This window comes from Branchiostoma lanceolatum, chromosome 18 (assembly GCF_035083965.1).
Source record: "Branchiostoma lanceolatum isolate klBraLanc5 chromosome 18, klBraLanc5.hap2, whole genome shotgun sequence".
NCBI classification, from domain to species: Eukaryota; Metazoa; Chordata; class Leptocardii; order Amphioxiformes; family Branchiostomatidae; genus Branchiostoma; species Branchiostoma lanceolatum.
This window is the reverse complement of record NC_089739.1, coordinates 2,875,133-2,888,069: the sequence shown is the minus strand read 5'-3', so window position 1 is coordinate 2,888,069 and position 12,937 is coordinate 2,875,133. Positions and strand designations below refer to the sequence as shown.

The following is a 12,937-nucleotide window of genomic DNA, read 5'->3' as shown; positions in this document are numbered from 1 at the left end:
TCAACAGCGAAAATATTGTGTATATTGATATGTTAATAGTCACGCCATTGTTCAGTAAAGCATGACGAACTCGTCAGCATGACCTTATCAAGACAACAAACAGATCTTTTACAAAATGAACTTCTTTTCGACATTCCTACCTCCTTCGGTCAAACAGTAGATTAACGTTTGGTAGAAAATATATCCTAATCGAGCTGCTTGCTGTCAACAGAGGTTAGGTTAAAGACAATATGGCTATTGTGGTACGTTTCCTATTCGTGCAGCACACGTCAAGACAATAATACCCTTGGGACGTGTACCAAGAACCGGTTTTTGCACGTAGTAGTCTGTCCCTCGCCAGGCTTCATTAACTCGATTCATTTGTTGCGCAAAATTAATTGGCAAGCAGGTACTCAAAGATGGCGGACGAAGGAAAATCTGAGAGGACAAGATTAGTAAAAAAGGTGGGTTTTGACTACTTCTATTTTACCTATTATACAAATCATACAATCGTAAGTTCTGTGCATTTTTATGTCCTTCACTTGATGGATTAGATTCCGGGCCAATGCCAGTTCTATAAACCGTTCTCCAAGGGTCGAACTAAGGGCACGGTGCCCCCCACCCACCAACATTCTATCACACAGCTGTTTGGAACTATGCTGAAAAATTGTGAAAAATGTATACACTGAAGCCATTACGTGTAAATCACAAACTACAGATGTTGCAAAAGACTCAGACAAAAAACAGAAGATACGTGGATAGTTGTCAAAGTCAGGGATACAAAGTCGTAAGATTGTTTCGATTCTCTGTTGTAAACGATTATAACATTCTGTTCAATTTCCTATCCTGTGTGCCACTATTCTTTAGCCCTCTACCAAAAATCTACGTTTCAATAAGCAGCCATTTATGTACAAAATACCCAGTTTGTACGCTAAAAAGGAAAGTTTAGTTCGATTTTTTGAAAAACAGATTGAGTGCATTCTGCCCCTCCTCATTAGCGATACCTGAAAATCCCTAGGGATGCAACACCAGGCACACCAGATCCACAATAAAAGCACGTAGTTATGCCAAGGAGGTTATACACAACCTCATTGGTTACACACACAGAGACGTAATATATGTATCTAAAAGTCTGAATTGATAAAAATTATAAGGACTGCACTACTACAAGCAAAAAAAAACATTTGCCGAATTATCAAGACAATTCAATTTGGCTTCGATACAATATTAATGCACTTGTATGCAAATCATGTAGAAATATAATGTTTGAATCCTAACTATGTTACGTTTTTCAGAGGTAGAGCATATCTTACTAGTTTTCTTCTTTCAAATAAGAGGTTGTCAGTGAATATGAGGATACAATGATAAGATGTTAAGATAGAAACGTCGTTGTCGTTATCTGCATATTACTGCCCGTAGGCTAATTGTAACACGGATTGGACGGTCAGACAATGATGAACGATAAAACATCTGACTACTCTAGTCTTAACTACTGACACCAAGTTCTAACTTATTGGGTTCGGCTTCCTTTTCCGAGACAGTGGAAGATGAATGATCCCACTTTTTCTGTAATATGTGGGTTTTGTGATGTAGTTTTCTTTTCGTCTGAAAACGTGGAGAAATTCTGAGACAACTACTCTCCAAGCAGAGGAGTAGGTCCGTCACGTTTTTGACGTGTTTTTAGGCGTTTTTGTCGGGCTTTCTACTTTGTCATGTTCTTTGGGCTAGACAAAAAACACGACAAAGTAGAAAGCCCGACAAAAACGCCTAAAACACGTCAAAAACGTGCCGGACCCACTCCTCTGCTTGGAGAGTAAAGACAACAACCCTAACCACAAGATAGACCACCTTGTTGACCACATGTTCTGTCCGCCCTATAGGATACTGATGACCCGAGACTGGAAGCTATCTTCATAAGTGCGCCGCAGTCAGAGCAACAAACAGACAGAGCTGGCAGGTTCTCCTCCAAGCTCGGTCTCATCGTGAGCTGCGTGGGGTGTTCTGTTGGGACCGGGAACCTCTGGCGCTTCCCCAGGATCCTAGCAAACAACAGCGGGGAGCAAGGTACATCTTCTTTCCTTAAAGGAAACCCAAGCAATACTAGGGCCCGAAAATCGGATTTTTAAAGTCATGTTTGTACATAATTAGTTCAAACAACACTATCACAATGTATAGCGACGTCCATCATGCAAAAGTACGGCGTCGGTATGATGTGAGCACTCAATGAAATTCGTTTTTGCGGGGTTTTAGAATGCTAAAAGTATGTAGCAATTTATTTATTATTCAGGGACTGGACGTTAAGCCGTGGTCCACTGTTCATTGTGCTTGTCGAAAAGAGCTAGGGGAATTTCCCCGGTACAATGAACCTGTAAATACTGTACATAGCGTCTGTCCTCTCTGTCACGACCAGTGGAAGATTAGCTCATCTGTACATTGAGTTCATTTGAGCTTAACTGGTTGACCCCTTCTCTCTGAAAGGAGGAGGAACGCCCGCCTCACCTTTCTCTATAAACTAGTCAATAACTACATTAATATAAACACAGACAATCTTCTGAAACCAGCACAGGGGCGCACCAGGGGTAGCCACACTCTAAAATTCCAAACAATCAACGCTAAAACAGACTCATTTAAATATTCTTTTTTCCCTCGCACCATACCAGAGTGGAACGCCCTGCCTGGCGCGGTTGTTACGACTCCCACCGTTGAGTCTTTCCGCGCCAGGCTGGAGGCCTGCCCGCCTTAGCCCGGGACCTCCTCCCCCCCTACTTTGCCCCTTGCGGGGTTATCTGGGGGCCCAATAAGTTGAAGTTGAAGATCATTTCTTTTACTTTCCTTCCCACCCTTCATGACACATGATTAAATTACGGTATTCCAGGATGTCTGCAGTTCCTGCTGGTCTGGTTGGTGTTCCTGTTCCTGTGGTCCATGCAGCTTCTTATCATGGAGTACGCCATTGGTCGGTTCACCAGGAGAGCTGCACCAATGGCCTTCCACGATCTTCTGGGGGTAAAGTCGACATGGCTTGGAGGCTGGATAAGCATGGTTAACTTTTTAACGTCGTAAGAAAATTTTCTTTTTCTTCGTTTCATATAAGGACCCATGGATCCAAAATTTATTCAGGAAGTTGATAATTATGATAATTGTTTTTGGAATATGATTGACCTGCTTACCAATAAAGATACTATATTGTTTTTCCTCTCAATTCGCAAATATCAATTGATCAGGCTTACGTATACGCATATCTTCTGTGATAATGACCCAACATTCTATGTCGTAGATATCGAATGATAAAACCTTAGTGCGCTGCTTTTGTTAAAATTTGAAACAATCTATCCCTACTTCTCACTTTGTGTCTATCTACTCTTTCATTTCTCTGGCAAATAAGTAACGAATTATAAATTACATTTACAGCTGCTACTACGGAGTTATCGTCGGGTGGTCGATGTACTACATGTTCTACTGCACCTTTCACCCGCTGCCAACAACCTTTGATGAGAGCAGCGAAATTTGGAAAGCATTTGCTGAGGTTGGTCCATTCCTATTTTATACTGCGTGTGGATAAAAAAAAATGACGATAAAAAATCGCCAAAAATCGTCATTTCAAAATATAAACATAGGCACGCATAATCCTTGATGTATTACTATCATGTACATTCCTGCAAAGTTATATTGATAAACATCGAAGTACAAGCCAATGAGAGCCTTTTTTCTAAAAATAGGCGTGGCCTTATAACCCTTGATGACATGATCATGACGTCATACTAATTTGCCTAAATTATCACCTTACTATAAGGTACTATGTGAAAAAAATTAAGATTGTGGAAGGTTTACAGAGATGTGTAAGGGTTTTTTTCAATAACATCCCAAAACTCCACAGCCACCCTTCAACAGTACCTTAACACTTCACATCATCAAATGTCCGCTTCATTTTGGCTAGCTTTTAATCAAGGAGCTTAACTTTCTTATGATGCAGACTTAGTCGTTTTTCAGACTTGATACAATTTAGAACAACTCAACAACCTTGAATGTAGACAATGGTGTGTAACTAAATATAATAATTAGAGACCGGATCTAGGGATCTAGCTTTGACGTTTTAAGCAAGCTCATTCTTTTGGTGGTACAACAAACATGTTATCTTGATTAATCTTTCCAATGTAATTATAGTGCTGTTTCTATTGAAAAATGTATATATATATATATATATATATATATATATATATATATATATATATATATATATATATATATATATATATATATATATATATATATATATATATATATATATATATATATATATATATATATATATATATGCATATAATGCAATGTATTTGCATTCCTCGAAACAGGAAAGCAGCTGGCCCGTATTATTACACTTTATAGTTACTGTGGGAGCTGCCCTCGTGATCTGGAAAGGAATAAACAGCATTGAACCAGCCATGAAGATCATGATTCCCGGACTCATGATAATGGTCTTGACGGCGTTTATCTGGGCTCTAACCCAACAAAACGCCGGGGCTGCTCTCGCCTACATTTTCACACCAGACTGGAGTAAGTATGATCATCCTTTAGAAAGATTTTAACAGTATTACTGAGGTTTGGGGATCTACTTGGGGATATTTGCGGAAAAAAACTCTATTTTTCAGAATTCAAGATGGCGGAGAGCTAAAAGATATATGCCGTGACGTCATTTTATGACGTCAGTTTGACGTCATTGCTCTTGCTCCTTCGTTCTTTGATGGTTTTGGACAGTAAAAATCTTTCTGTAGCAGGAGAGGTTTCAGCTATGGCTGATCCCCTGGCGTGGAGCTTAGTGGTGCATGGAATCCCCCGTCCAGCAGCGATGAAGAATGATGATGTTTATACAGCATTAAAACAATTATACTAGTATACACTTAGTATGGCTTAGGTAGTTGTTATAAAGTTGAGGTCAAAGACTTCTTTCCTGGGGTAACTAATGTAAGATTATCGCCATAATGCATGATGGCGATGCAAGTTGTTCATATCTAACCAACCATCCTTTTAACAGCAGCGCCATTAACGTTACAATCCAACATTAGATTGGCGATAAACACCAAATTTGTGCCATCTTTCATTGCATGCAGAACTGTTGGGTAGCCCCAGACTATGGATTGACGCCCTGTCCCAGAACGCTTGGGACACAGGAGCAGCTGGCGGTATTTTCCTGGTGTACGGAGCAAGCATGACCCAAAACATGGGACCTGTGAAAACCGGCATCCTTATACCATCACTCAACAACATTGTAAGGTGAGAAGTTTAAGCTTTTTAACTTTGTGAAAACAGAAGTATCATAATGCGGTTGCTGTGTTTGCCAAAAATGCCTGTTTTTTTTTTAGATAAAGTCTTGTTGCAAACGGAGAAGAGATTGCTGATTCTAATGCACAGAGAATAGTTCTCCAGTCATAGATATTGTTTTGGCTACTTTTATCATAGAACATAGAATAAATATGAAAACTGCAATGCATAGCAAGCTAGAAAGCATAAAAATAATGTTTTATTGGTCAGGAATTACCCGTGCAATGGCAGCCAGTGCTGAATTGCTGCAGGGTTTACAATCATAAAAATACAGAACAGATACATATATTTGCACCACACTGAGCAAATATAGAAGCTGTAACAATTGAAATGAAGGCTTTTAGTGTTTTTACTTTTCTCCCCCGTTCCAACTACAGCCTGATGTGTGGCACGATGGTGTTCTGTACCGTGTTCTCCACCTGGACCAAAGTCAGTCCGGGAGGCGACAAGTCTGACCTGATGAAACTCCTGAAGACGAACGGTCCTGCCAACACGGGACTCACTTTCATCTGGTAAATGGGCAAATCCTTTCCTTTCATTTTTTTTATGATAATGTTTTATGATAATCCGATAATAGTTTCACAAGGTTGATAAGTGGATGGATAACAAAGTTCTTACCTAATCGACATTTCGATGAACGTCTTTCATCTGGGAAATGATAAAATTTTTACTTCGAACTGCAGCTAGGTGTCGCTGCTGCAGTGTGAAGAATGCGGTCCCAACCGTGATTGAGTTCGTATCCTCCCTCATCACGGTTCATAACTGGAGTAGATTTTCCATTCAAAAATTTTATAATCTACCTATTGCAAAAAAACAGAAAGGTTCTTAGATACACCCTAAAAGATATCTTCTGGCCAACATTTTGATAACTCCTCAGATACCTTCCTCGGGCTTGAATGGACTACTCGCAAGGTCCGCATGATGGCGTTGCTTCAAGGATGCGGTCCTAAACGTGACTGATTCTACATTCCCCTCGTTTATATAAGTTGATGCCTTGTATACATTTTCTAACCAAGATGGACAGGTCTGCACATATTGTATTTATTTTCCCATGGCTTACAGACCCGTTGAAGTTACCCTTGATATTTTCACAGGATGCCCATTCTTTTCTCCACCATGACCGGCGGTCGTGTGATGACGGTTCTGTTTTTCCTGATGGTGCTGGTGGCAGGGTTCAGCAGTTACGTCACCGTGCTCAATGCGAGTTCGCAGGTACTCGTTGACTGGGGAGGTAAGTTGTCAATATTTTTGTTCCAAACTTTTGGATATTTTTAAACAAAGTATATAACAACTGTCGTATAAAAGGAAACGGAGAAGAGGTTGGCTCAAAGTAACAAAAAATTTATCAATAGAGGTGAGGAATATCTTAAACTACTAATAAGCCAAACATGAATTTGCTGACAGTGACAAAAGTAGATGACATGATCTAATATAGCACGTTATATCATAGCACACTCCATGAGCTAAAAACTAAAATGGTATTACATCTGTCTTAGCTTCTTGCTGACACCATAGGTAAACCATACCATAATTTGAATTCTTTTGTAATACTCTTGACTTTCATGTATCCGTTTAAACCTTTTCCAGATTGGGTGTAACGTGTTTTTTTCTAACCTAGAGATTGACCGTTGAATTGTTTGATTGCTTGTAGTGAGAAAGGACTTGGCATCAGTGGTGGTTAGTGCACTTGTGTTCCTTCTCGGTGTTCCCAGCGCTGTCAGCATCAACTTTCTTGCAACCCAGGTATGTCGCATTGATTTGCAAAATTGACTACTTAATGATACAAATATTAATATATAAGTAATAGATATAGATATACAAATAACACGAATATAAATAATTTAGAACTGGCATGCTACGGACGAGTTGCGTAATTAATTGAATGGCAGATGGACAATTCTTTGTTCTTGACTTTAAGTACCTTCAGTTGAACTGAGGCAGTGCTCATAAGCTCTGGCTTGCATAGCTCGAATTTGCAAACAATACAACATTTACTACTTCCTTAGATTTCTACTGAAATTATATATTGTGATTAATATCATAGGACAGTGAGATTGTTAGTACTTACAGTGATTATCATATGTCCAATGATGTTTAAAAACGACATTTCTTGTTTCGTAGGACTTTATATGGGGGGCTGCACTGATTCTCTCTGGGTTGGTTTTCATCTATCTGTTCTGGAGCTATGGGTCATACAGCTTTAGACTCAACATACTGAATGAGGTAGGTCAAAGTTTTCAATTTCATATCAGTAATCATAAATTATATATATATAAAAGACACCGTTTATTGTTTTGATTTGCTCTTGTGGAAAATGTATTAAATTTCGAACAGCTGTCATATATGTATGATTTATTCATTATTGGTTAGGTTTTAACTTGATAGAAATGTACTATTATACGATTGTGACTTTGGATGCAATATACTTGGTGACAACAGCTCTTTCACAGTGTCGGTGTTGTTTTTAAACTTTGTCCACGACGACGTGTTCACAGTGGCGAAACGATGATTTTAACATGTTGCCTGTAACGAAATGATGTAGATTGAAGTATAATTGAAGTATTACTATCATGTATATTTTGTTACCCAGGCAGGAGATGGATCCGACTGGAAACTACCAAAAGTTTGGGAATGGCTCGTTAAGTGAGTATATATATATCAACCCATCCTATCGGTCACATTCTTTTCATCCCTGATGCTCACCTTAATAACTTTAATTTCTTGCTTAAAAATCTGTTTAAAAGATTCCATTTGGATTTAACTTTTATTGTTAAAACCAGAAATGGAACTTTTATCGTTTGTTTTTAATATATTTACGTGCTGCTGTTCATTGTCTTCTTAAGGCACGCCTATCTCGTTCAAACCCTAGAACATAACCACTCATTCGTTGGTTGAACCGCTAATTGTGATTGACAGATAGGACCTGAAACGTCTAGAACAATCACCTTCTTGTCTTCCGGATACGTCTTATCCTATCATTCACATTCTTTTGCTCTCTAGATCTGAAGCTCACTTGAAGAACTTTAATTTCCTTCCGACATTCCGTAGTTAATTCTGTTAGCTAAGATACGTGCATGGTTCCATTTTAACATTTTAAACATTTGCTATTTATCTTTAACGTATTAACATTTTATTGTTTATTGTCTTCTTTATAATAACTATATAGGCCTCGTTCAGAAACTAGAATACAGCCACTCTCTCATTAGTTGAACCATTAATTGTGATGGAAAGATATACGATCATAAAAGTCTATAATATTCGCATTCTTATCTTACAGATACGTCCTACCAGTCGAGGGTCTGGCATTACTGGTGTGGTGGATCGTGAGTACTGTCCGGAATGAGAAAGTCCCCTGGTACAAGCTGGGCATGGGATCTCTGATGACAGCGATCCTGGGGGTAAGATATACGCCATAAAAACGAGCACGCATGTGTAACGTACTATGGAGAATGCTAATTCTCAAGAATGTTATCGACATGAATAGTAATGCTAGAACATGTATTAGTAATTAGCAGATGGCTTATGAAAATACAAAATACATTTTTGTTAGACTTCTAAAAAGTTGGGACGGATTCATACATGTATGTATTATGAATGGAAAATAAAGTTCACTCTTGAAAAAAAATAAAAAAATTCGAGCACTGGAGCACTATTCATGTTAAGGCACTACACTAAACTGATTAGAGGCCTTCCTGGCCAAAAGAGAACAGACGGAAGTGGTAGAATGGTAGGCCTCTGTTCCAGTTAGAATTATTTTTCAGGGGTTCGACAAGGAACCGTCCTAGGACCGTTACTCTGGGTATCACGTCTCTGAGGAGAGCGATCCTCGTGCTAAGATTTATACTATAAATGATCATAAGATCAATTGCTAGTAGCTAATATAAAAATAGAATGTCGGTTCGTACTGGGGAATCGAAGACGATAAAAATGTGAGCCTACAGTTAATTTTAAGATGTCAGGGAAGAGGTAGTGCGTTCACCTGATTGGTGGTATTTTCAATGCTGCAATTGTCCAAAATTGTCCAAATTCATCATGTTTTTGTATAATCTACAGTAAAAATATCTGTATGATTTATCTAAGAGATCATAAAGTTCATTGAACTCTTTGAAAGGTGTGATGCCAAGACGTCGCTTCAGGTCGGCAGCGGCCTTCTCCTTGGAAGCGAGAACCTGCTTCAAGGTCTTCATCTCCTCTTCAGGCTAAGGGGTCAAGACAATGCACTAACTCAGAATCATTTGAAAATATGAATAGGATTCTACGTGTCGTTGACATGATGTACTATAATTGCATTTTCCAGTGGTTCATCGTGGCGGTGGTTCTACTGGGGCTGAACCTGCTGTTTGTCCGGTGCCGAGCACGCATGTCCCGCTGCTGGGCTTCACTCGTCGCCAAACAGGACGACATCCCCGCCCGCTGCTGCTGTCACAAACAGGACAAGGGAGACGACGACACCCTCATATCCATGACAGACAAGGCTGGAGAGGGACCTGTTCTAGACTACAGCACGATAAAAGAATAAGAAAAATAGTCTTGTAGTAGACAACTTCGCTACCTCGATAATTCGTTGTTAACAGTGCTATATATTGGCCTTATACAATTTTTGTCGCTTATATATCTACATTATTGATATGCATTGGGATGTGAATCACCTTCACAACAATAACTTTATTTTTGCCTATTTAAGGGTAAGAAATGCAAATCGTTTCCGAAGAGTAAGACGAAATTAACAGTGGTTAATACCTTCTCAGGAATACCTTTTGACGGGTAATTGTTTTACAAGTCTAAAATGTAATGAGTAATTGTCCATGTCATGACTTCTCTTAGACTTTCACCCCTTCAAGCCTTTGTATGAATAATGTTCAAGTAACGTTTTTAAAAATAAAGTTGCCTGAATCAAAATCATTTGCTCTACCCGTTATCTTACGTACCCTATTCAACTTTGATGCAACAAAATCAGTCTAGGTGAAAAGTATTGTAAAATGCGTTCGTTCTCTACACCGACCTCTACTTTCTGATTATATCTAAGAAGATTATGTTTCTGAATGGATGCTTGGCTGAATAACCGAAAAAAAGCTTTAAAAACTTTGTGAAAACAGCCAAAACCTTTGTTTCGATATGCCATGAATATATTATTTAAGGAAGTGTGGAGAAAAAACATTTTGGTCAGTCAATAAAGTTAAAAGTTCCAAGAATACAGTCGCTGCGATACTTGTACTCTACTGCGCTACAGAAACTGGTCTAAAGGGAGCCTTATTGTCTTTGTCCTGGCCAATGGCGTCTTATGCTTCGGTCCCATTTCAAATCCGGGGCCCGGCCGGGCTACTAGAGAAAACTAAAAATGCACATCAAGAAAATACACAAAGACATGTATATGGTTAGGAGTAGTCTTTCTACGTTTTGTGTCTATTGTTGTCTTTTGTATCTTATTTTTCGTCGAGCCCCCGATTGGAAATGCGACCGAAGCATTAACCATTACCTGAGAGATGTGACCGCTTTCTAATGCCTCGGTCACAATTGGAAAAAGGGGCCCCACCGGGTAATTTACGGACGGTTCTTATGCGCTTCTCAGTCGTGACCCCTACGTGGCCCCGTTGAACACCTTGTGGCTACTGGGCTATTTTAAGGGACGGTCGGGCCCCGGGATATCTTTAACTCGGAGTTGAAATTAACCCGGGACCCGGGAAGTAGTAAACGACGTAAGCTTACCGTGAGAACACCAGAGCCCCCCCCCCCTCATCCGTTAGTCCACCGTGAAAAATGTTTGGGTTCGGGGCCCGGGCGGGCATCGGTGCAATTGTGACCGTAGCCAAGGCTTGGACCGTACCATAACTTGGCATTTGCCTCAGAATGAAGTCCGGACTGACGCCTAACCCGACCGCATTCATTTCTAACTTAGTCTCGGTCATAACGGAATAAGACGAGAACGGCTACAAAGAACAGCGTGCAGGATCATACTTGGCATAAAGTAGTGTCACAACCTACACCTCGGCACTGACCACTCTGAACCTCACGGCCTTGTCTGAACGACGAATGAACCTTTGCCTGTCTTTTGCACACAAAAAAAACCAAAAAAACTGCTAAACTCAGAGTTCAGAGACTTGCTTCCACCACTCAGGAATCAGATATCCAGCCGACGGACGCGGAATTCCAACAAACTGGGCACACCTATCTGCCTCACGAAACGCCACAAAAACTATGCTATCCTATATGACTGAACTGTTAAACAAATATGAATGAACACTTTCCTTTGCAATGTTTTTCTTTAAATATCAGAATGAACAGACGACTACATATTTATGTATCGTAAAAAGTGAAGTCCCTCGTCAAGTCTAGCTCTAATTCTTATTCTACGTAGTTGAGAAGTTGTAAATATTCGCTTATAAGCAATTAGTGTTAAAAATACTAGTGCTCAATGTTTTACGTCTGTAAATACCATTTTAATTCAGACTCTATCATATAGAGTCTGCGAGTGTGGTAATGGTATGTCGAATAAAGATGTCAAAGAAAGATTCCAAAGAACTCTACAATAGAACTAAGGACGTCATAGCCTTCTTTTAGTAGTCTTACCCGCCCCGGGCTTCTTCCAGACAATTAGATAGTTGCACGCATTCAGCTGTTAATCAAAGATGGCGGACGAACGAAGATCCGAGAGAACAAGATTAGTTAAAGAGGTTGGTTTTTACTACTTCTAACTTACCTGTTATACGGAGCATCAAGTCGTAATATCCTTGCCTTTTGATGCCTTTCACCCTGCAGGTTCAGATCCCAGGGTCAATGCCAGTTCTAACCGTACTTTAACCGGGTATGTTGACACGATTCACAGATAGGTTACGGTGCCACCCACCCACATTCACCTGTTAGGAACTGTGCTGAAAATTATACATGAATACCATTATATGTACAACGCACACTACACGTGCTGTCATCTACATGTACGCAGACAGTTAAAGGTTTTGGCAAAATACGACATATACATGAATCATTCTCAAAGCAAGAGATGCAAATTGGAAGTATTATTTGTTGATTCTCGGTTGCAGACAACTACACATTACATTCTCTCTCGTACCCTGTGAACTCTTATCTTTATTGCATACAAAGCATTTATGTTTCAATAATTATCAATCTATGTACAGAATGCACTGTGTGTATGCTGGAAAGAAAGGTTTAGTTCGATTTTGCTGAAGCTCCGAAGACAATGCATTGTACCGCTTCGCCTAATTAGTGACAAGCGATAGCTAAATCATCCCTTGGCAAGATATCAGGACATATGTATTTTCCCATCGGCACGGAAATTTCCCCGTCAAGGTAAATGTTTGCCCGTCGTGTGCACAATTTATGTTGCAACAAACGGCTAAACGCTACAGTTATAAAAGAATTCGCATTTTATAGTAATCTTTTTATTTTTACTCTTGACGAATTTTTGCTGATTTTCAAACCGACAGTGTGGCGCATTCGATTTCGACCTAAGCTTAGAACATGAATATTTAGGGACACGTATGTTATTATAGCTCATGTTTGAATGTTTTCGATCTTAGAAATGTAGCAGTAACTCTTCCCTTGTTTGTTTGCCTGTCTGTCCCCGTTTTAAGTCACAACACACTTGTTTGTATAGTTATTGCATTAGGCTTGCATTGGGCCA

The 12,937-nt window shown here is 39.5% G+C and overlaps 1 protein-coding gene across 1 annotated transcript; it reads left to right on the top strand.

Moving 5' to 3' along the window:
• Nucleotides 1-55: 55 nt before the first annotated feature.
• Nucleotides 56-10,197, top strand: LOC136424842 (uncharacterized sodium-dependent transporter YocR-like). Its single transcript, XM_066413512.1, has 13 exons — nucleotides 56-443; nucleotides 1,860-2,043; nucleotides 2,855-3,038; nucleotides 3,391-3,505; nucleotides 4,332-4,533; nucleotides 5,088-5,250; nucleotides 5,676-5,810; nucleotides 6,393-6,529; nucleotides 6,950-7,041; nucleotides 7,420-7,521; nucleotides 7,889-7,941; nucleotides 8,576-8,696; nucleotides 9,596-10,197. The coding sequence occupies exons 1-13, from the start codon at nucleotides 399-401 to the stop codon at nucleotides 9,815-9,817; spliced, it is 1,755 nt and encodes a 584-aa protein (XP_066269609.1). The 5' UTR covers nucleotides 56-398; the 3' UTR covers nucleotides 9,818-10,197.
• The last annotated feature ends 2,740 nt before the right edge of the window (nucleotides 10,198-12,937 follow it).

Bases quoted from the DNA above. Each gene is read 5' to 3' on its own strand.
- LOC136424842 (XM_066413512.1), top strand. From the start codon at position 399: ATGGCGGACGAAGGAAAATCTGAGAGGACAAGATTAGTAAAAAAG. The intron at 3,506-4,331 runs GTTGGTCCATTC...TCCTCGAAACAG, and splicing joins TTTGGAAAGCATTTGCTGAG to GAAAGCAGCTGGCCCGTATT. The intron at 8,697-9,595 runs GTAAGATATACG...TGCATTTTCCAG, and splicing joins TGATGACAGCGATCCTGGGG to TGGTTCATCGTGGCGGTGGT.